At 38.1% G+C, this 24,318-nt stretch overlaps 1 protein-coding gene across 5 annotated transcripts in view; it reads left to right on the forward strand.

Moving 5' to 3' along the window:
* The window catches only part of LOC116260301 (plant intracellular Ras-group-related LRR protein 6), a 49,289-nt gene extending 26,040 nt beyond the window's left edge, over positions 1–23,249 (forward strand). For 2 of the 5 annotated variants that reach the window (XM_050079497.1, XM_050079495.1), the window contains exons 14-22: positions 289–318; positions 2,042–2,115; positions 2,189–2,326; positions 2,595–2,699; positions 17,853–17,977; positions 18,052–18,148; positions 18,277–18,351; positions 22,655–22,710; positions 22,800–23,249. In XM_050079497.1, coding sequence (XP_049935454.1) covers positions 289–318; positions 2,042–2,115; positions 2,189–2,326; positions 2,595–2,699; positions 17,853–17,977; positions 18,052–18,148; positions 18,277–18,351; positions 22,655–22,710; positions 22,800–22,872 — 773 coding nt within the window. In that variant the 3' untranslated portion in view covers positions 22,873–23,249. The remainder of the gene's footprint in view (positions 1–288; positions 319–2,041; positions 2,116–2,188; positions 2,327–2,594; positions 2,700–17,852; positions 17,978–18,051; positions 18,149–18,276; positions 18,352–22,654; positions 22,711–22,799) is intronic. The other 3 variants (XM_050079496.1, XM_031638534.2, XM_050079498.1) reach the window with 3 other exon arrangements.
* Positions 23,250–24,318: the final 1,069 nt, after the last annotated feature.

Raw genomic sequence — 24,318 nt, forward strand, 5'->3', positions numbered from 1 at the left:
GAGGAAGGTGCAGCAATGAAAAGAAAGAGAGTGTTGAGATGCCGAAGCCCTAATGGGCAGAAAAAATATCCTTCTAAAAAAATCGGACCCCATAGTGTCCAACTTTTTTCTAAGGGCAATTTCCCAAATCTAGTCTCAAAAGCGACGACTTTTTTTGGTGTTTGATGACACACAAATATTCTGTATAAGCAAGTAATCTTTCCCCTGATGCACAATATTTTTCCTGCGCATCAAACTGTAAAGTGATATTTGATCGTGTCTGAAGCACCTTTCATGACTTGTTGATAGGAAAGAAGATTGGTGAAGGTCAAGCGGAAGGTGGGTTCTACCATCCCCTTCACTCTGGTCTACACTTATGCCACATGGTTGTTAAGTGCAGGTGTGATAATTTCCAAAATTTATGGAGGGGGCAGTGATGTGTATACATATATATCATTGTCAAAAAAATCGTTCTCGGGTTTTTAATGACGAGGTTTTTGTGGGTATCTTTCAGAAAAGCTGTTTTCTTCAGAAAAATATCGGGAAAACCTTGACGATTTTTAAAAAAATAAAAAAATCATCAAAATTAGGTAAAAAGAAAATAAATGAGAAATTAATATGAAAACATAAAAAAACTAACTCGACGCAGGTTATCATTCGTCACTCCGCAAATCTCACATGTCAAATGCAGCTTTCTCGCTCCTCAAAACCTCACCGAAGAGGCAAAGACTTGGTAAGAGGTAAGGCTCAGCTGGAAGACGCAGCTTGCACTCTCACATCTCACACGAAAGGTAAATTAATAAACCCTATTCATGGTGGTGCAGGGCTGCGGCGCGGCGACGGAGCAACAGCAGCATGTAGGCCAAGAGGGCTAATTTTCAAAAAATGTAACTAGTAAAGGTCTTTTATTCAAAACATGAGGGGCGTCGTGGCCCCCACCAGCCCCCCTGTTCAGCCCCTGATTTTCTAAAATACACCTAAACTTTTTCTGATAATAATTAACTTTTTGATATTGTTAACAACTTATTCAAGTTTTGCACCATTCGTGAAAAATAACCCTTTTGCCAACTAACCCTAGGTTATCACTTATGTTGGGTTTAGTGTGACAAAAAGGTTAAAGCACCCTCAAACAAACCAAATACTAGTTCATTACTTTAACATTATCCTCTTCAAATATACCGAATAATATTAGTATATAATTAACTATATTCAAGTTGGTTAATATTTCATTAATGTCTAAATTAGATAGGCGAACCATTTTTCTCTTTGTTAGGGCTAGAAAGTTATCCAATAAAAGCCTATATTTATCACAAAATTAGTATTCTTCATATCATTTTTTGAAGGGCAAGATGGTAGTTTTTTACTGATTAAATAGTCAATTTGATGGAAGAAAAAGTCTGACAGAATTGTTAAATTAACCATAGGAAATCTTGGTGTGTTTTGAATATTGAAATGTTGGGTGTTCTTTTTGATTATTGGCAAATCTCTACATGTGTTTTCTAAATATTTCCCTAAAATCAATTATAAGAAAAGTTGAGTATGGTTTGTAAAATGCACAATTTATACATATATGGGGCTTTGTAAACTTTATCCTATCCAGGTTCAGTTTTCATATGATTTGTCTCTATTGTCAATTTGAAACATGCGGTTGCAATCTTGTCTGACAGTAGATTTGTCTTATTGTCAATTTAGGCCATGCTGTTTGCAATCTTGTTTGATGCACATTTTGATGGTTTTTGATGAGTTTTGTGAATGCTGCTTTACTGGTTCTTTTCTGCTTGATTTATATTAACCAAAATCAGTTTTCCCATTAAATTGACGTTGCATTCTTGTTACAGCAGATCTCCTTTTTCTATTGTGTGCTTTTTCAAATATATAACCATGTCTGTCAAACACTGAATTACCTGTTTTAGTTCATCCCTAGCTTGTGTTTTTCTGCAATTGTTTATGATTAAGGGCTTTGGATTAAATTATTGATTAGAAGACTCAGTAGGCGATCCTAGGGAGAAGAAAATGATGACAGATAAGTACCTTTGAACAATTATTGGAATAATTTTTGCAGCATCAGCATCTGCACAACCCAGTAGTACAGATGATCTAGTAGCTACAGCAGCTCGTTTGTCTCTTTCTTCAAAGGTTAGTCCTGCACAATTTGTAAGATTTATTGTTGTTGCTGGTATTCCTGCTGATAAGAAGCCTTGATCATCAGGAGCTTTCTCTCCATGAACTATCATTGGACCACGTCCCAGATGTAGTGTTGGAGTCAGTTGATGTTGTGAAAGTCGATCTTTCAAAAAATTTTATCAAGGAGCTGCCTGAAAAACTTTCATTTTGCTCTTCATTACAGGTGAATTTCATCTCCTGTTATTCTGATCCTTCAATTATTAAAATTTGACTTGGTTTAGTGCTGCAACTGTACATGTGGTAATCACTGAGAGTATGTTAAATGTTGAATTTTGTTGGTTGTGTTTAATGATGAGTGGATTTCATACATTGTGTCGGTTTATCTTGAAAAGGAGTCAAATACATGATGTTGTTCAATGTATTTAACGTTCCAAATCTTATGCTTAGATGTGATGGAATATCAGAATTATTCTTGTACTTATGATGGCCAGGCTTTAATTTTGTCCTACAACAAGATCAGTGAGTGGCCTGTACAAGTCCTCTCATCTTTGTCCAATCTCACATGTTTGAAAGTGGATCATAATCCACTGTTTCAGGTATGTTTTAACCCTTTCTTTTTTGGTTACTGTAGATAATTCTTTGAATCCATGGTAGCTCGAGATACTTAGAATATTCTTTTTATATGGGCAAAGAGATCATTTCATCTCATTTAGCTAACATTGAGCATTATTGAGAATTTAAGGTTGTTGTCAATATTGTCCAACTTTTGGACATTTAATTTTGCTCTCCATTTTCATGAAAAAGCAATAACACTGAATACTGGTTTGGTGATAACAACTTGCAGTTACTGTTACATTAATCAGCAGTATAATATTGGCTTAAGCGGTTTGGTTCTGAAATTTGTACATCTTAGAAATTGCAGCAGTTGGTGACTTCATATCAATGAAACTCATGAATTGGTTCCTGTCATTTAAAGTTATTTTGTCCATACTCCTTATATGCAAGACTTAGCATTGCTTGTTGTGTTAATTGTTTCTCCTTATAACCAGTTATCCTCTTTCTTGAACCATCATCTTTTTGGATGCAATTACTGAGAAAAATTAGGAATCCACTCTCCTTCCTTCATGAGGAAAGAGGGGACAGGGAGTCAAACATATGTGAAAATTAAAACCATTGCATTTTTCAACAAATTGGTGAAACTGTTTATGAAGGGTCAACCAGTCTGAACCGAATATTACTGTGCTAGTGGTTTCCTCTGGATATGGATTTGGCACCTCACAAAATGTCAAGGGAAAAGGTTGAGTTAGAAGTATGGGAGGTAGGAGTAGGCTTCAATACACATTATGGAAAATATAGACATCCACAGATTCTGGGACAAGCATGGTTGTCTCACACCTACACAATCTACTCCTCCCAAAGTCATTGGCCATGTTGTCATTTTCCCTGCAGCAGCTACTTCGTCAAGTCATACTAGTAACTTAATCGTGCATAATATGATGAATTAGGTTCTCTATATCCATCCAATCTTAGAGCATCTACAACCATGGCTGATATTGGTTGTTTTGTAGAGATAGTTTGCATGACCATGATAGTAATTGGATTATTGATTCAGGTGGCTTTAGGCATTTGTGTGGAGTTTCTCAAATATTTGCTGAGTTGAGAGCTACTTCCAAATCATACAATGTTGTTTTGGCTGATGATAGTCTTTGTCTAGTTGTATATTCAGAATGAACATGTCAACCTAGCACCAGCAAAGTTCCTTTCCTTCTAATCAAAATTGTTCCAATGGCCAACTCATGTTCCTAGTCGGATAAACTGTTAGGTTACTTACTGATTGTTGATGATGTTTCAAGATTGTCATGAGTATGTCTACTGAAAGAGAGACCTGAAGCTCGATGTATCCTTGAACCATTAATTATTAAAAAGAATAAATTTGATGATTCTATCAAAAGCCAAAACTAATTGCACTCCTAATGCTCTTGAATTCAAAACCCACAAAACTTTAGCAATTCTATTGTAACCATGGAATTTGCCACGAAACATCTTGTGCAGACAAATCTGAACAAAATGGTGCAGTCCAATGGAAATACAGATACTTACTTGAGGCCTGAACCTTAGTCATATAATATAGTACTCCTACTTCATAGTTTATATTGAGGGGTGCCATTCCTACAGCCAACTACCTAATCAACCATAGCCATCTTCTATAGTGGGAGACTAAATACCCTTCCAAATATTTTTATAATTCACTCCTTTTCCATATTTTCTAAAGCCTTCAGATGGATGTGCATGTTTTGTGCATAAATTGGGCCCCTAACCGTAATAAACTTACAAATCAAGCCACAATGTGTATTTTCTTGGATATCCAAGAATTAGAAGAGGTATAGATGTTATCATCTTATTTTTAGAAAAGAATATGTTCCTGTAGATGATGTGACTTTCTCTGAGTTTGTTCCATATTATTCTACTTCAATGTCGAGACTACAAGCTGATCCAAATGACACTATGCCTCTTCTTGTACCTTTGTTTCTTTTAGATTCTATTCCCTCTACATGGCTCGATGAGCCTAATTCCTCCAAGGTTCCTGAAAAATTTGATCCTCCTTGGTTTTGTGATCCCCTAGTAGTATATGCTCAAAAACCACCAACTTAACCGGTCTTTACCGCTTTCTCCTTCACTAGAGGTGTGCATCTTGAGAACATATTTTTTCATGATGTGGCTCTAGAAGCATAGATGCATATTGATGCGCATGAGCTTGGTGATGATAGATCCACTACTTTGAAGAAAGTAAAAAATAAGGCACTTTGAACGTGGTTTTTCATGATGTGGCTCTAGAAGCATGGATGCATATTGATGCACATGTGATTGATGATGATAGATCCACTCCTTTGAAGAAAGTAAAAGATAAGGCACTTTGAAGTTTGAATCCTATTTCTAAGATTGTGAGTTTTGTGACAAATGCTAGGCTTGGAAACCATATGCAATGTTTTGTGACTGCCCTATGATCTACTTTCATTTCATTGGATCATCACCAAGCTTTGTTGGATCTTTAGTGGAGACATGGTATGCAAGAACTTTAATATCCTATGAGGTTCAGGAGCTAGTCACACTTCATTCAAATGCATCTATTGTTGGCTGTAGATGGGTGTTCACTATTAAGTATAATTTAGATGGCTTCATAGGAATATATATATAAAGGCAAGGTTAGTGGCTAAAAGTTACATATAAATGTAGTGTTGTACGCATCGTACGATACGTATCGTACGATATGTATCGTATCATTTACAAAATATGATACGATACCAGTGTTGTACGTATCGTACGATAGGGGGCTGTATCGTACGATACGTATCGTATCGTTTGTAAAATGCGATACGATACACCCCCTGTATCGTAAAAAGCGGGTGTATCGTACCTGTATCGCACGTATCGTGTGATACAGGTACCGTATCGTACGATACGGGACGATATGCCATGTATTGTGCAATACGGTCCACTCGTTCGACTCCCCTCAATCGCCGGAAACAAGAAAGACGAAAGGAACCCCCCGAAATTAGGAGAAAACTCGATTCAAGAATCAAGAGGCAGAGGAGGAAACGGTAGAGGCAAGAGATCGGAAGGAAGGGGTTAACCTTCCTGGGGACGTCGTAGTCGGTAGTGAAGGCGTTGGGCTTCTCGACGGAGAGAAGCCATTAGCTGAGACCGCTGATGAATGTGGCGTCCGTGACGGCGAGCGTGGCGGATGCCGCCCGCCTGTGGGACTCGTACTTCCCCTTCACTGAGGCGTTCATCCTTTCCAACCGCCTCAAGTCCTCTGTCTACGATATTGTAGGAATGTAGTGCCAAATGAATAGACTGGCAATGAGACACATGCTAATATCGCGGTAAAAGACTTTTTCTTTTTTATTCATTTTTTACAAGCTAAACCAGGCGACACAGGCTCGAACCAGGTCCAAAACCCGGTTCTGCTTGAACCAGTCCCAAAAGGAACCGGCCCAAACCCTCAAGCGCCTTGAGCGGCGCCGCTAGAATTTCCCCCTTTCCGCTTGAGGCGGAAGGGACAAACCAGAGGGAGGGGCGCCCATCGCCTCCCACCCATGATGATGGTGGGTGAACGGCGGTGGTAGGCGACTCCCTCGATCCACGACCTGTGGCGGAAGACAAAACGACGAGCGGCGGCCGGACAGGCGGAGGTGCCACCAGACTCTGCCCCTTTGGTTGAGCGAAGCTGCCAGTGACGTCTCTATCACCACTGCCGGCTGCCGATGTCTGTCGTAGCTCACCCTGCGCACAGGTAGGACCCGATGCCGACGATGCCCCCTTCACTGTACATGGTGCCTCATTTGCTCGCCGGTGGGCAGACCAACTTGACGATGGGAGGAAGGCGCGATTGGTTCTCCGCCTCCTCCAGATGGAAACGGTGAAGCTCTGGCGGGGAGCCTGGGCGACGGATTCGCTACACCTGTTGGCAACTGACCTTCGGCAGGAACTCCTTCCATTGAAGCATTCCAGATTTCCCCTAAAGCCCTGGCGTCTCTCGCAGAGTAATCTTGCAATCGTTGTTCTACGGCTCTCAATGTGCAAAGATTGGGATTGGGAATACCATTTCCAGCAGGATACACTTGGTAATTTTCTGCTTTATTCTGTGCACACTACAGGAATGAACAGAGCATTCGTTTGATTTCATCAATGGATTTCATCAATGTCCTTGGTTACGACAACAAGATCCTCTCTAATGAAAGATAAATCAGATTCCTGCCTTGCTATAGTTAGCACCAAGGTTTGCTGAACTTGGTCTTTCATTTTCGTAAAAGCCTCGCTCTGATACCAATTAATGCAAGAAGAATTAAGATTAACGAATCTTAATCCAACTGCATTCACAACTAAACTTAAACTAACTAAAACTCAAGCAAACGAGCAAGGAACAAGAAGAACAGAAGAAAAATAAGAAAACACTTCATTTCTTTCAACCGATTGATTCTCTACAAAATGATCCAACGTCCCTTGATATAGAGAAAGGGATGGATCACGGATCTGGATTTATTTACAAGTACTAAAGATCTAACTAGATCCAGTTACATGAATTGGTTATGCTTTCATCTTGCATGACTAAGGAAAGTTTTAGATGGCTTAAAGCAAAGCTCTCCTGTGTGGCTTTAAAGTTAATTGAAGTTATATCGTCCTTGGTTTTGTAGATCAACATCATATCACTCTTTATTTATTAAGAACACATGTAAAGTAGTGGTGGTTATGGTTGTATATTTAGATAACACAATGTTAATAGGGAGTAACATGCAAAGTATTTCTAAGAAAAACATACATCTTTAAAAGCATTTTGTCACCGAAGACCTTGTACCTCTGAGGTATTTTTTGGGCACTGAAAGAGCTTGAGGTGATGAAGGTTAGTGTTATCCAAATGCAAGTATTGTGCTAGTTTTGTTGAAAGAAACATGAACTTTGGATGCTAAACTTGCTAATATTCATGTCCACTCCAAGAGGCGTTTGTTTGATGGACCACATGAACCGCTTGATAGCAGTAGATATCGCTTTCCTTTTAGTAAGCTGCTTTATGTTATTGTCACAAGATCTACTATATATCTTTTTGTCAGTAAGGTTAGTCAATTTATGAACAAATTGACCAAGGTGCACTAAGGTGCATCTATGATGATTTTTAAATATATAAATTCTTCTCTTGGAAAAGACTTGTTATTTAAAAAGGATCAACACTTGATGTAGTATAATATTTTGATGTTGATTATGCAGTACTATCAAAGACAAAAAGTCTATCAGGATTTTTTCTTTGTAGGGAGGAACTTGGTTACATGGAGGCCATGTCACATGAATGCTTCTAAATGGCTACTGCACCCGTGCCAACGCTGGTGCTTCTCTGACATAGTACAGCCGGTTCGGTCAGTTGAACCAGCCAAAACTGATCATTTTACATGTGCATATAATTAAACTATCTCTACTACAAAAGTTTATATCTAAATATAGATAAATAAGGATACTAAACAGCTAAATAACTATGTAACAAATGATTTATATACATATATACACACACATATACAAACATCATTGACACACTTGCACCTAATGTTTTTTGAAAAATTGCTGCACCAGCACCCGCAGCTGCATTTGCACTAGCATCCACACCCCACACCCATGTGACATAGCATGGAGGAGCAAGAAGCGAAATTTTATAGCCAGATCTATTACAAAATTTGAATATAGAGCTATGGTTCAGAGTCTTCAGACCATGTCCACAAATACACCTTTGTTAATGAAAAAAAATGAGAAAACAAATAAAAAGGGAAATCAAAATATTTTGAAAAAAAATTTAAAATATCAATTTATCACAATCTTTTTCACAATTTTTTCATTACGTTTTCATTTCATTTTCTACTTTCATTTTTTTTGGAACTTTTGTTCACTGTTTATTTCCTCTTGTTTTAGGTATTCAACATGATCTCTTAGATGCAATATAATGCTTATTATTTTATCATTTTGACTAGAAGTTTTTTTCATGTCTTCTTATTAGTTTCTTATTATTATCTTTTTACCTATTATTTTGATTTATTTTTTAATTTTTTAAATCTTCGAATTTTTCCCAAAAAAGCAACTTTGTCAAATAATACATAGAAAAATGTCATCAATAAAAACCTGGGAACGGCATTTGCGGCTACGATTCAAACTATAATTGAGATGATATGGATTAAATCCATATTAACTGATTTTCATGTTCCTATTCTCCTAGTAATGAAGTGTGACAACAAATCTACTACATGTTAATAATCCAATTTTCTGTAAGATGATGGAACATATTGAATTTGATTGACATTATGTTCATGTTTTAATTCAATCAAGATGTACGTCTACAGTTCATGTAGCATTAGAAAATCAAGTGGCTGATGTGTTCACCAAACCAGTTTCAATATTTATGTTTTTGAAGTGTTGTGACAAGTTAAGCATGATAGATATGTATGCTTTAGCTTGAAGAAGAGTGTTAAAGCAATATTTATAAGTTAGTGATAATAGTTTAAAATATTTAACTATTCATTATTATCCTTAAGTTAGACTGCTGTAATCTTGACTAATCTATATTTAAGCAGGCATTAGGGTTAATGAAACATGACTTTTTGATTTCTTGTCCAACATTGTCAACAGTATCTATGCTTAAAATGATTAATATTTTCTTGCGTTGATGATTAAGCATCTCAAATAACCAGTGTTGTACGTACCGTACGATATGGTGTTGTACGTATCGTACGATATGGGGCCGTATTGTGCGATACGTACCGTTGCGTTTGAAAAACACGATACAATACACCACCTATATCGTAATCAGGTGGTGTATCGTGCTTGTGTCGCACGTATCATGCCATACAAGGCTCCGTATCATACGATACAAAAAAGAGGGGCCTGAACCCCCTTTTTTACGAAAACTTTTTAAAAGACTGATCCTTCTTCATTTCTAACCCTATTCTAGAGTTGGAGGCTTCATTTCTAACCCTTTGGTGGGAAATCATTGATTTTCACTGTGGATTTGTGCGTGGGTGGCTGATTCCTGTTGAGAGGAAAGGGGTTTTTTCGATTTCTTCTCCGTAAGGTATGAAATCTCTTGTTTTTACCATAGATTCATATATTTTTATCGTAGATTCATAGATTTCGACTTTTTTTTGTTAAGTTTACCTTAGGCATGCGTTTTTGTGTGAAGATATGGCATGGTCCGATCCCACATGGCAATGGTGCAAAAGAGTGAAGGAGAATGATCAGTTAAGAATCAAATGTAGCTTTTGTGAGAACACATTTTCATGAGGGATTATTAGAATGAAACACCATTTTGCAGGGACACATTCTGATTTTAATGCAGCTAATTCCTTTCAGTTCCAGGCCATGGCAGAAGCAAGTGCTTCTACAGGCCTCAAATTCAAAATGTCATCATATCATCTGTTGAGGGGAAAAATTCTTGAAGCTACAGTGAAAGAAGTAATGAAACATTGCGACTCGTTAAAATTAAGCTGGAAGGAAACAAGTTGCTCCATTATGTTAGATGGATGGATTGATACATGGTCAAGAACACTTGTGAATTTTCTTGTTTATTGCTCTAAATGTACAATGTTCTTGAAATCTCTTGATTTGTCTGATGTTCCTAAGTCTACTAAGATTTTGTTCAATGTTTTTGATAATGTCGTACAAGAGGTTGGACCTGCAAACATTATACAGTTTATTACAAATAATGCTGCAAATTATAGAGCTGCAAGAGATATGTTTTTTAAAAGTATAGAACATTTAATTGGAGTCCATGTGCCACTCATTGTGTTAATTTAATACTTCAAGATCTTAGTTAGATGTATGATATGAAATCAGTTGTTGACCAATGCCAAAAGATTACAAAATTTATCTATAATCATGCATATGTATTGAGTTTGATGAGAAAATTTACAAAGGGAGTTGAATTAATATGACCTGCACAATTTAGTTTTGCCACAAATGTGTTGACTATGCAGAGTATAGTGAAACAAAGAACTCTGTTGAGACAGATGTTCTTTAGCAAAGAATGGGCTGCATATCCACATGCTCATAAAAGAAAGTCTTCTTTAGTTGTGGATATTATATTTAATAACAAATTTTGGGAATCATGTGTGAAGCTATTGAAGGTTTGTGTTTCATTAGTTAAAGTCCTCAGGTTAGTTGATAGCAAGGATAAGCCTTCTATAGAATACTTGTATGAAGCTATGAATAGAGCAAAAGAGGCAATTCGAGACAACTTGATAGAGAAGAAAAACTTATATATATGCCCATATGGAAGATTATAGATAAAAGGTGGACTGGACAGATTCATCAACCTCTTTATGCTACAACCTACTATCTAAATCATGTAATTAGATTTTCTACTACATTTAAATTGTGTTGAAGTGTTAGTGACAAATTCTAGAGCACAAGATGTTGTGTACAATGAGTTGGATGAACCATAGTTACAAAAAATGCGAGAAAATGAAATGCCGTTTAAAACTAAAAAAAATATAAAAAACGAAAAAAACACGTTTTTTTCGCTTTTTTTCATTTTTTTTTATTTTTTTAATGCCAAACAGTTTTTTTTTTTTTTTATTTGTTGCAAGTCTACTTATCTTTTGATGTTTGTGTTATTATTTTCTCACTTATTTTATTTTCCCCTTATTTTTAGTTTTTTTAATTTTTTGTAAAAAAAATACCTTTTTCCCATTTTTTTTCATATTTTTCAAGTCCGCCGTATTATACCCAAGGAAAACCTCGCTGTTTAAAATTATGAGACGTTATTTGTGACTATGGTTGGATTTATATGATAATTGTATAGGAGACATGAGAATAAGCACAACCATTTGAGCCAGGGCAACCATGCGTCCAGGTAAATACACAAAATTTTTTAATTTACTTCGCATTTATTACGTTTGATTCTTTTTTTTTGTTTTAGATGAGATTCATTTTATTTTTATTTAGATTTGTGGTGGAATAGGTTTGAGAATGATTGTTCAAACCTTAAACTTTTTTGTTAGAATATGTTGTTGTGGGAACCGGGTCCATATCTGGACCCGGTTCTATGGGGCGCGGGTACCGAGGCGGGCTCGGTACCCTAGGCGGCTTCTCCTCTCTCCCTCTTTATATTGTCACTTATGTATAAGTGTTGAATTAAGTGAAATAAGTTTTTACTCTCTCCTAGGGTTGCGGGTGTGCACCTAGGTAGAGCTTCCAGTGGTTTTTTCCTCGTCCGAGGTTTTTCCACGTACATCGTGTGTTCTTCCTCTTCTTCCTCTACGTGGTTCGTGTTTCTACATGGTATCAGAGCCATCGAAGTTGAAGAAGAGTTTTTTTTTCCCAAGGATCGTTAGACGTGGAAGTTTTTCGTCGCCCGACGCCGTTGAAGTTCCGGCGCCGCTGCTGCCCTTGTGACGTCGCCCTGCTCTGCCGCCGCCGTCCTCCGTTCCGCCGCTGGTTGCGCCTCCGCAGTCCTCCGTTCGGCCCGTTCTAGGTTTCTGTCACCGTGGGTGGCCTCTGTTTTGCGCCGTCGCCTGCCTTCCGTCGCCGCTGCCTCATTCCCGCCGCCGTCACCTCTCCGTTTTTGTGCCTCTTGTTGCTGTGTGCTTGTTTGTGATGGCAGAAGCGATGGGGACTCAAAAAGATGCCGTTCTTAACGCGGGCAGCGCCTCCAAGACTGAGAACGTGCCGATCCAGGTCACCTCCATCCGTCTGACCAAGGACAATTACCTATCTTGGTCTGCCGCTCTCGAGATTGGGATTACTAGCTGTGGGCGTCTCTCTTAGATCACTGGCGACAAACCTGCGCCCATCAAATCTGATCCTCAATGGGCGACGTGGGCGTTGGAGGACAGCCAGGTGAAGGTGTGGATTATCAGCTCCGTGTCCTCCGATATCCAGCCCCTCATTCTGCGGAAGCCGACCTCTTTCGATATGTGGACTGTGCTTGCAAAGATGTATGGTCGCAATAAGAGACATCTGCGCACCTATCAGATTAAACGCAGTATTTACTCCCTGACACAGGGTGATTTGTCTGTTGCTGCCTTCTATGCTGCCCTGAAGACCAAATGGGAGGAGCTAGATTATCATGTGACTGATGAGTGGAAGTGCGGTTCAGATCATTCCCTCTACTGGGAAAAGGAATGGATGGACCGTACGTTTCTGTTTCTGGGAGGCCTGCGGGATGAATTTGAGTCTATTCGTAGCCAGATTCTTAATGGTGATGAGATTCCGGGGATAGAGGAAGTATATGCTCGTGTTGAGTCTGAAGAACAACGTCGCCAGGTGATGCATCTTGACACCGGTCATGGCCCTTCTTGTCAGCCGTGCCTCAGGGACTGGGCAGCATCCTGCCCGGCATTGCACTCATTGCAACAAGTTGGGGCATTCGGTGGATTTCTGTTGGGATCTTCATCCCGAGAAGAGATTGGTCAGAGGTCGTCCTCCCTCTGGCAAGCGTAGCCCTTCTGTGTCTGATTCCAGTCAGAGCAATCCTTCTAGTGGTGCAAAGTCCAAGCTGTCCCCTGATCAACTCAAGGAGCTACAGGCGTACATCAGCCGCCTATCTACTACCCCTGAGGAGTCCTCCACGTCTGAAGGGGCTCAGCTAGCCCAAGCCCTCGTTGCCTCGACTGAACAAGGTAACCCTTCTCTTGGTGATTGGATTGTTGATAGTGGAGCCACTCACCACATGACAGGGGACTCTAAACTCTTTCAAGAATATCAACTTTCCTCTGGCAAGCAACGCGTGTCTATGGCAGATGGGTCTTCTATCTCTGTGGCTGGGAAAGGGAGCTTGTCCCTGTTGAACAAATACCGTCTCCACAATGCCCTGCATGTTCCAAATATTCCTGTGAACTTACTCTCTGTCAGCAGTATTATTAAAGAATTAAACTGTAATCTGATTTTTTCTGCTGATCACTGTTCCCTGCAGGACTTGGTGATGGGGAAGAAGATTGGGATTGGTTCGGTTACTGATGGGCTCTACAGGCTGTCGGTAAAAGTTGCTTCAGCATTGATTTCTGCCACGAGTGGTCACTTGTCTGGTGTGAACGATAGATCTACTGTTCTGCGATGACACGAGCGTCTTGGACATCTCCCCTTTTCGTTAATAAAGAAGTTGTTTCCTCATTTGTTTGCTTCTGTCTCCATTGACTCCTTCGCTTGTGAAGTGTGTCAATTGGCTAAACATGTCAGGGCTTCGTACCCTATTTCATTGAATAAAACCACTCATCCGTTTGCCTTAGTTCATTCCGATGTTTGGGGTCCTTCTGGAGTACCCACGTGTGGTGGTTGTCACTATTTTTTGACGCTTATTGATGATTACTCTAGATGTACGTTCGTGTACTTGTTGCGAGAACGTAGTGAGGTTCCAGCAGTTGTGAAAAACTTTGTTGCCTTTGTTGAGACTCAATTCCATACAACTGTTCAAGCTTTCCGTACGGATAATGCAAGGGAATATGTCTCCCAATCCCTTGATGATTTCTTGAAAGGCAAGGGTATTGTTCATGAAACCTCTTGTAGTTATACCCCTCCTCAAAATGGTATAGCTGAACGAAAAAATCGTCATCTTTTGAATGTTACCCGGGCCATTATGTTCCAACGTCAATGTCCCGAAGCGGTATTGGGGTGATGCACTTCTCACTAGCGCACATCTCATTAACCGTATGCCTACTAGGGTGTTGGATGGTCAGTCTCCTTATTCTACCCTGTGGCCCACTCAGAATCCGTGGCCTCTTACTCCTCGTGTCTTTGGGTGCAGTTGTTTTGTGCATAATGATAGCCCTACTCTCAAAAAACTTGATCCCCGGTCTATTAAAAGAGTTTTCTTGGGGTACTCTTCTACTCAGAAGGGGTACAAATGTGTGGATCCCACTACTTCCAAAGTGTATGTTTCGAGGGATGTCACATTTCATGAACATGAGTCGTATTTTCCGGTGAATCCTCTTCAGGGGGAGTGTCTTGGGAACAAAGGGGAAGAGTATTCTTCTAATCAGCTGATTCAGTTTATGGAGTTTTTGGATTACAAGGTTAGTCCCAGTGTGATTGACACGGTCACGGTCAGTAATGAGAAGGGCAGTCATATGGAAGGGGTCACGGTGGATGTTCAGCCCACTGTTGCCCGGGATCACTTGTTTGGCCAGGTTTATGTCAGAAAGGAGAAAGCTACAGTGGAAGATGTTGGTGATGAGGACAGAACCAATCCCAATCCTGTGATCTCCCCGGATGACCCAAGTCCATCGAATGAAGAGCTCCCCATTGCTTTGCGCAAAGGCACCAGGTCATGTACTTCTCACCCTATTCAGAGATTTGTTTCTTATGCTAAGCTCAGTACAAATTACAAATGTTTTATCACAACCTTATCCAAAGTTGTTATTCCCAGGTCGGTGGGTGCTAAGGATGATCCCAAGTGGTTACATGCTATGACGGAGGAGATGGGTGCGTTAGCTAAGAACAAAACATGGGAAGTTGTTGATATCCCTAAAGGGACACACTTAGTTGGCTCTAAGTGGGTTTACAACGTGAAGTACAAACCTGATGGCACTGTAGATCGATATAAAGCTCGTCTGGTTGCAAAGGGGTTCAGCCAGAAGTATGAGATCGACTATCTTGAGACCTTTGCCCCTGTTGCAAAGTTGAAGACCGTGAGGGTTATTCTTGCTCTTGCTGTGCACAGGAAGTGGCGCATGGACCAGCTTGATGTTAAAAATGCGTTCTTGAATGGCCATCTGGAGGAAGAAGTCTATATGAGCATGCCTCCCGGGTATGTTCAAGAGGGAAAATGTTGTCACCTCAAGAAAGCCTTGTATGGCCTGAAGCAGTCGCCTAGAGCTTGGTTTGAGAGACTAAGGATCGTTATGAAGTCTATTGGGTACAAGCAAGGAAATGGAGATCATACCCTATTCATAAAGCAGAGAGATGGTCTGGTGAGTCTTCTCCTTGTCTACATTGATGATATGATTGTCACTGGCAGTGATGAAGAAGAAAACAGAAAGATGAAGGAGAGATTAGCTAAAGAATTCGACCTCAAAGATCTGGGTAAGCTGAGATACTTTCTGGGGATAGAGATTGCTCGATCAGAGACAGGGCTGGTTATGAATCAAAGGAAGTACACTCTTGACTTACTAAAGGAGACAGGTAAACTTGGTTGTAGGCCCTATCTTACTCCTATGGAGTCGGGGACTAAGATAAGTATCAAGACGGGCACTATTCTGGATGAGGAAGGAAAAGGGCGATATCAGAGGCTAGTCGGTAAGCTTATCTATCTTACTCTAACTCGCCCTGATATCACGTATGCGGTAAATGTGCTAAGTCAATTTATGCATGCTCCCACGGATTGTCACTGGAAGAGTGCAGAAAGAGTGTTGGGATATCTAAAGAATGACCCAGGAAAAGGACTGCTGTATACTCGACAATACAAACTTACTATTGAGGGCTACTCAGATGCAGATTGGGCAGGTTGCACTGACACAAGGAGGTCTACTACAGGGTATTGTATCTTTCTTGGAGGTAACCTAGTTGTTTGGAGAAGTAAGAGGCAAGAAGTATGTTCGAGGTCTAGTGCTGAGGCTGAGTACAGGGCTGTTGCAATGGGGGTTACAGAGATGCTGTGGCTGAAGATTCTTTTGACCGATATTGGTGTGGAACTGGGAGATAAAATGAAGATGTACTGTGACAACAAGTCTGCGATTAATCTTGCCAATAATCCAGTTCTACACGACAGGACCAAACATGTGGAGATTGACCGTCATTTTATCCGGGAACGCATTGACTCAAAGGAGCTAATTCTGCCATATATGAAGTCTGAAGATCAAGTTGCAGACGTCCTAACTAAAGGGCTTTGTACTTCTTCATTCGAAAAGAATGTTAGCAAGCTTGGCATGTTTGACATGTATGCCAAGCTTGAGGGGGAGTGTTAGAATATGTTGTTGTGGGAACCGGGTCCATATCTGGACCCGGTTCTATGGGGCGCGGGTACCGAGGTGGGCTCGGTACCCTAGGCGGCTTCTCCTCTCTCCCTCTTTATATTGTTAGTTATGTATAAGTGTTGAATTAAGTGAAATAAGTTTTTACTCTCTCCTAGGGTTGCGGGTGTGCACCTAGGTAGAGCTTCCCGTGGTTTTTTTCTCGTCCGAGGTTTTTCCACGTACATCGTGTGTTCTTCCTCTTCTTCCTCTACGTGGTTCGTGTTTCTACATTTGCAATTAAATTCATCAGACATGTAGTGCTAGTGGATGTGAAAGGAATTGGAATGTTTTCCAACATATACACAACAAGAAAAGGAACATGCTCGAACATAAAAGGTTGAATGACTTTGTCTTTGTTCGATATAATATGATGTTGAAAAAAGATAATAGAGCTTAATATTTACGTTTGTTTTAATATATATATATATATATATATATATATATATATATATAAAATTGTCTATTAACAAGCTTTCTTTTATTTAACATAGACAATTACAAAAAGCATCAGCAAGAAAGCACACATCTCAGTTTGATCCTATCAGCTTAGAAAACTTTGATGATCTTGAAGCATGGATTGAGGAAGAACCAACTATAAATGATGATGATCTTCAATGCTTCAACCTTGAAGCTGAAGAAATGGAAATTGCTGATGAAGGAGAGCCTGCTGGATATGTTGGTGAGGATCTTCAACTTCATGAAGATGAAGATGAAGATGAGAATGAAGATGACGGATATTATGAATGAAAGTCGGGAGTGCTTTCATGTATATATATTGACATTGAACATTTTCACGATTTCATGATCAACTTGTGATGTAATACATAACATTTTAAAACTTATTTTTTAATGTGTTATCTCATAGATTTATGGACCTTATGATTTATGAATCTAAGGTTATAAGATTATGATATACATTTGGTTATGTTATGTTCCTTGTCATGCTTTCTAGAATGATATTGACTATTATTATGAATTATGATGTTTATGAAGGATGAATTGTAACTTCATAGCAATAATAAGTCTATCATTCTGTAAAACATGTTTTTTATGAAGAACATATTATTCTTGATTTTTGCTATTTTTTCAGATTTTTTTTTTATTTTTCTGATTTTTATTTATTTTTTAAATACAATATGGTTACGATATTTTATGATATAGCGTATCTTAAGCCGGACCGATATGGCTTACAATACGCTTTTTACAACATTGCAAATAACTTTTAGAGGACCATCTATTGCTCCATTTTCATGAGGCTCTTTCTTTCAGATTCCACCAGATGCCTTCAGTAATCTTTCAAAACTCCAAATATTGGATTTGAGTGGGATCACAGCTGCATTGCCAGAAGCAAATTCACTATCAAGCATGTTGCTGTTAGAAGAACTCTACATGAGGTATGTAATCGAATGTAAGGCTAGTGTTCTGCAGCTCTGTTGATCAGGCTTGCACTTACCAATTTGTTTTACAGAAGAATGCAGTTGCAGAAAGTTCCCTTAGATATAGAGAATTTGCATCATCTTCGGATTCTGGATTTAAGTCAAAATTTACTTGTGTCGGTACCAGAGGTAATTTTCACTAATGATCCTTTGAGACTTCCCCTCTCTTGTGCAATTGTTAAAGATGTTACTTCTGTATGCGGTTGTAACTATTCTCATTTAATTTGACATTAAAAATAATCATGGTTGGAAACCAGGGCTTCAAGAACTTGACATCTCTCACAGAACTGGACCTATCTGATAACAATATCACCACACTGCCTGCAGAGTTGGTACGTTCATATTTGATGGACAGCCTTGCTTATGGAAAAGTGAAGTACATTTAAGATACAATGAATTTGCTTTCCCAAAATAAACCAATGTGAAAGTGGTAAATTCAGTAGGATCACTTCATGCATGTAGCGACACTTAAAAGTGTAAAGCTTTCAGGTAACTGTTACATTTCACTTTTGTGTATTGCTTTTGTATTTAATATACTCTTTCAATTTCTTTGACCATAAGTTCCACCAATATTGTATTTGTGATGATCTATTTAGCCTGGGGTTGGCTGTTTGAGTTAAACCCCAGGAAGCAACAGAGCCAGTGGTTTAAGCCTTCTGGGGCATAGATAGTATGGTGAAAGACGGCAGCCATTGAACCATCACTCTGCTCCACTGTTGGTTGACATGTTAATGATGGTTTTTTAGTATGCTGGTGACAATGGTCCTTGGCCTGAGTTTTGATCAGCCAAATGCAACCCATTGTTGGCTGTACAATTTATCTATTTTTTGCTTGGGATTAATGACTTGATGTGCTACTGTCTGGCAGGATGATATTAACTTTACTGTATGTTGTCTTCAAATTCAAGAAAACATAAAAGAACCTGAAAATAAAAAAGCAAAAAAAAAACATCTTATTTTGGAACCGCAAAAATGAATATATCACAGTTTTTTTTGGGGATTTTTCTCCTTTTTAATGGAAGAATGTTTTCTAATATATTTTAATTTTTTTGACCCTTCTTTTAGTATTCTGGCTAGCAGTTGGGCCAGCTCTAACTGCTAATGACACAGCCATTTGACCTAGCCAATGGTTATTTAAATTTTGGTCAAAGTTGAAAGGCCAGAAATTGAGTTATAAAAGTAAAGCAAAAGAAAAAAATATGGAAGGAAAAGAAACAGTCAAAGGAGCAAAATTATGTGTTTAACCTACATACAAAATATAAATACACCAGCTATATCATATATATTATATAGAACCACATGTTTAGGGAATTTCTCCATATATATGCACACTTGAAAGTGTGTGTATATATATAAGTGTGTGTGTGTGTGTGTGTGTGTGTGTATATATATATATATTGAGAGTTCAAATCTGCCTGATGCTGGATGGCTAAAAGTTAAAAAAAAAGAAGAAATTGTTAGAAAACAGTGGCCATATGAGCGTTGGCACCTGCTTATGGTACATCAAGGGTTAAATTTTATGGAGCTTTCTGTAAGGGCTTTAGATTTCAGACATCCAGCAGATGTGAATCCTTGTATGCATATACATGTGTATGTATATATCTATGTATGTTTGTATGCATATATATATGGATGTGTGTAGTGTGTACATATGTACTTGTGGCAATAAAAAGTCATCAAGAAAATGACACGTCAAGGCTTTGGTGAATTAGTCGTCTAGTTGACATTTTCAGCTAAAACAGTACCACTATCTTCCATATTTTTCTCATTTCAAGCAACAAGAACACTTTCCTTCATTACACTCATGCTATACATTGTCTCTTCCCCACTAAGCCTTGTGAGAATGTCTTCAAGAGATGGATAAGAGGGAGACCCTTCCTCAAACTCAGGGCTAACACCTTGTGGTAAATCATTGTTGGTCAAAGGTGAAAAATGATTGGAAACTCAGTTACGTTGCAGTAAAGAAGAGAAAAAATAGAAAAAGGAAAAAAAAATATCAAAAGCTGCAAAATTGCATATTTAACCTATATTCAGAGATGTATTACATCATATATATACACACAGATCCATGCACAAAAAGAAATGAAAAACACCAATATTTTTCTCAATAAGAGGAACTTCTTATCACACCAAGTGTTTAAATTTGGGAAATATGTAAGGTCCATCTATTAAATTTTTCGATAAGTGTCATATGTATCAAGTTTGATCAAAGAGTTAGTTTGCTGGTCTTCAAATATTAGTAAGTATATGTATCTTATTTAAACCAAAAAAAGAATAAAAGAATACATGCTTTGCCAAATGAGAATGATCTAGAATCAGGATGTCTATAATTTGCAGACTTGGAGTGCAAAAGTTATCTTGGAAAAACATTTTTTTTTTCCATTTCCAAGCTTTAGAAACTGGAAATATCTCTAGAGGATGACCACTACCGCAAAATACTCATGTCCATGCACAACTTTTTGAAACTCAGGTTCTGTAAAATGCAGGGACCATGGGTAAGGACATGAAGTCTCAAAATATCAGGGTCTAGTTGTGATTTATTCTGATTTATAAATACATGGAGGCGATATCCATATGATTACTCTTACATGAAATAACACATAAGTTGGAGTTCCATTAAGGGGTTACAGCTGATATTAGCATGACAACTCTTGTTGATACTATCACAATCATATTGCCAATATTATTAGGAAATATGCAGGGACCATGGGTAAGGACATGAAGTCTCAAAATATCAGGGTCTAGTTGTGATTTATTCTGATTTATAAATACATGGAGGCGATATCCATATGATTACTCTTACATGAAATAACACATAAGTTGGAGTTCCATTAAGGGGTTACAGCTGATATTAGCATGACTACTCTTGTTGATACTATCACAATCATATTGCCAATATTGTTAGGAAATATGTATGACTTGTTATTTATTAAAGCTGGACAAGGAGCAACTCTCAATTACTATTGCTTTTACGAATTTTCAAGTATACATGTTTCCTAGCATTTATTGTTGTGCTTTAACATTTTATTGGGGCAGCAATATATTTTGTGGAACTCATGATCTTTGTGAAAAAAATTCCAAATAGGTTCTTAATTCCTAAAATATAGTTAACCAATATTTATCTTTCATCCATAATTAATAACCTACCTTCTCACTCACTCTGAAAAGTTAAATAACTTTTGTAATTTTAAACAGTGAATGCATGATCAATGAAAGACACATTTGTAGATTAAATAGTAAACTACACTTTTGTTTATACACATATATAGTACATGAAAGGAAAAATGATCTTCTAGTTAAACATTTTTTAGCTTAGAAGGTTCCTGACCATTGTGTAGCCTATCCATGTCTTCTAGGATATGTATGCTCATTGATATTTAAAAATATCATGTTCTTCTCCACCATAATTAATTGGCTTTAAAATCCTGACAATGTCAAGATCCTTCAAGATATTAGATGTTGGTCGTTATGTTAAGGTATTGAGGAGAGACAAGGCATTGAATCTTTCATGAAGCAACATAGGCTTCACGATGTTGAAGCATAATCTTCATTGCTAAGTAATTAAAATATATATCGTGCATAAAAATGGAAACAATGAAGAAAAAAGCCATTTAAAGTATAACTTATATCATGTACAAAAGGGGTGATTTTTTGGTTTGTCACTAAAAATTTCCTGTATGAATTCAGGCAATCTTCTTAAAAGAAAAGGTAACTTTTTTGGCCGAAAGTCAGCCTGAAACTAAGTCTTGGAAGAATCATGAAAAATACAAGTTCATTTTCATTAGCTAGAATTCATAGAAGTGATTAAAGTAGCATTGATATTGCAAAATTGTCATGTGCTTGGACAACGCATAACAACATTATCACGTACTTGAACAATGAGGTTTTGAACTTTCTGTACTTTTTCTGAAGTTTTCAACTTTTCACAGCCACGAATAGAACCTATTGGTTTTATTGGGTTGGTAGTTCCATCATTTATAAGGGAAAAGTTGCATGCAGCCTTGGTAGTAACGGCAAACTGAAACTTGAGACAATCAAGGTATCAGAACTCAACATTCCTAGAACAAGATATCTTCTTTTCTTTCCTTTTAGCTTTTTGAAAGAGAGAGAGAGAGGGAGCATGCGTGCATGGCTTTCAATTTCTCAGGGATGTTGGTTATTATATGTGTTTGTGGGGCAATTATTAAAATTCATATTTTCTGATGCATACATCAGGTTATCATTAGGATTTAAAAGTGAATTGACTGATTTGTCTAGGATTATTAATCTTGTCTATTAATTACAAAAGATAATCTTTTATGTTGAAAAGCTTGCACTATTCAGACATGTAGATCTCAACAATGGTCCAGTCGTGCAGGTAGTTTTGCTAAAAGAGATAACTTCAGATGTGAGTCCTAGCTATAGATTGCAACATGCAGCTGATATATAGCAACACCTCCCTCTTTCTGAGTGTCAGGCTAACCTTCAAACAAATGTGCATTATGATAGGCGTAAATGTTCTATTCCACATAAATCACAATTATTAGTATTTTCTACTTCATGTAAGCCTTAAAGTTCAATTTTTCATGAAGGCATTTCTGTTTGTGATTTGCCTCCCTGGCAACTTTGGTCTTACATGTGAAATGGAATGTTTCAGGGGTTGCTTGATTCTAGCTTACAAGCATTAAGACTTGATGGGAATCCATTAAGGAGGTAGGTTGCTTCCATGGTATGTTTCAAGCTTTTAACCACTACCTTTGCTATGTTTGCCTGTTTGAGTGCATCGTTGATTGAACTTTCAGCATCCGACGCCCTATTTTAGAACGGGGGACAAAAGCTGTTCTGAAGTACTTGAGGGATAAAATTCCAGCTTGAGCATGTCTGACTACAGCTACTTCCAGTTGCTAAATAAAAGGTTGGGTTTAGATGCTAACCCAGTCAAGGTCATTAAAAAGTGGAGGGATTCTTGAAGGTCTGGCTCTAAAGAAGTTCAAAAAGGTTGCCAGCAGTCCATAAGAGTTTTCGCAAGGTGAGAATGGTTTATAAAAAAATCCATCTTCTGGAGAAGCTGCTATGTGAAGTTTCTTAGCCTATCAGCAACATGTCCGTGTAACTTATCTCATTCTTATTTGTTGTAAGTTTGCGTTTAATGCTTCTTTTTTGCTATTAAAAGTGACCTTGTTAAAGGAAAAAGTAGAAAAAGCACTTGACATTTTGTCCGATTAGGATATTGATTCAGATCTTCAAAACTACTAAGGTTCAGTTCTTTCAATGGACAACAAAATGGTCTTATGCCTACTGGGCTGAAAGATGTGGAGTCTTTTATCCTGAAATCTTTGTCACCGCTAACGGCCTTTGCAAGTTTTGCTCAAGAGGCTCGAACACCTTGATGAAAAAGGTACATGACCATTCAAGGGCTTTTTTGTGTTTTGGCATTGAGCAGATTTATCTATTCAAATTATGAAGAGAAGATTATAAATTTGTCGGATGTTGTTAATAAAATAGTTGGATGAGAAACATTAGCGATAACTTACAGTCCAACACAGTTTATAGAACTTTTAGACATTATAAGCTGCCCAGGGATGAAGATAGAAATTCCAAGGTAAGAGGCATAAGTAATAAATGTGAAATTTTTAAAGGGGTATCAACATGTAAATGATAAAAATTACCCTAAAGCATCAAATATAAAACAAGTATTTTTATGGCTTCGTATGGACAATTGCCCACACGTTGCGACTGCCTATCACTTTCCTGCAGCCCATGCTTCTTCAGGTAATGCCCAAGCACCGCTCATATTTACCAAACCATAGCGACCTTTTGCTGCTGATGAGATAAAAGGGGGTGACAGCATGGTGACTCCAATGGTGATGAGATGATGCAGCATCATTGGTGGGCATGGGTGTAGGAAAAAAGAGAGAGCGAGAATGGTGTGAGAGATGGAGTGATAGGGAAGAGAGGGTTCATAGGGAAGGAAGAACAGGAGAGAGAAAGTTGAGGGTAGGTTGGGCTCAGGTGGCAGAAATTTCAACAGATGAAATTGGATGGCTTCCTTGTTAATCATGAGATCCAATGGGTTCCCCAACAATGGGAACCCATAGATAGAAAAGTTGAAATCAACCGATGACCAGATGACTAAATATTTAAATCTGCTGCTAGAAAACACCTTAAACCACGACAATATCATAAACTGGTACAATTTTGAAAAGTTATGGGAATATCCGGTAGCTGGCTAATTTCAATATATATATATATATATATATATATATATATATAAAAAAGGTAAAAAAAAAATTATAAGTCCAAATGACCATTTTACCCTTC

The sequence above is a fragment of the Nymphaea colorata genome, chromosome 9, assembly GCF_008831285.2.
Source record: "Nymphaea colorata isolate Beijing-Zhang1983 chromosome 9, ASM883128v2, whole genome shotgun sequence".
NCBI classification, from domain to species: domain Eukaryota; kingdom Viridiplantae; phylum Streptophyta; class Magnoliopsida; order Nymphaeales; family Nymphaeaceae; genus Nymphaea; species Nymphaea colorata.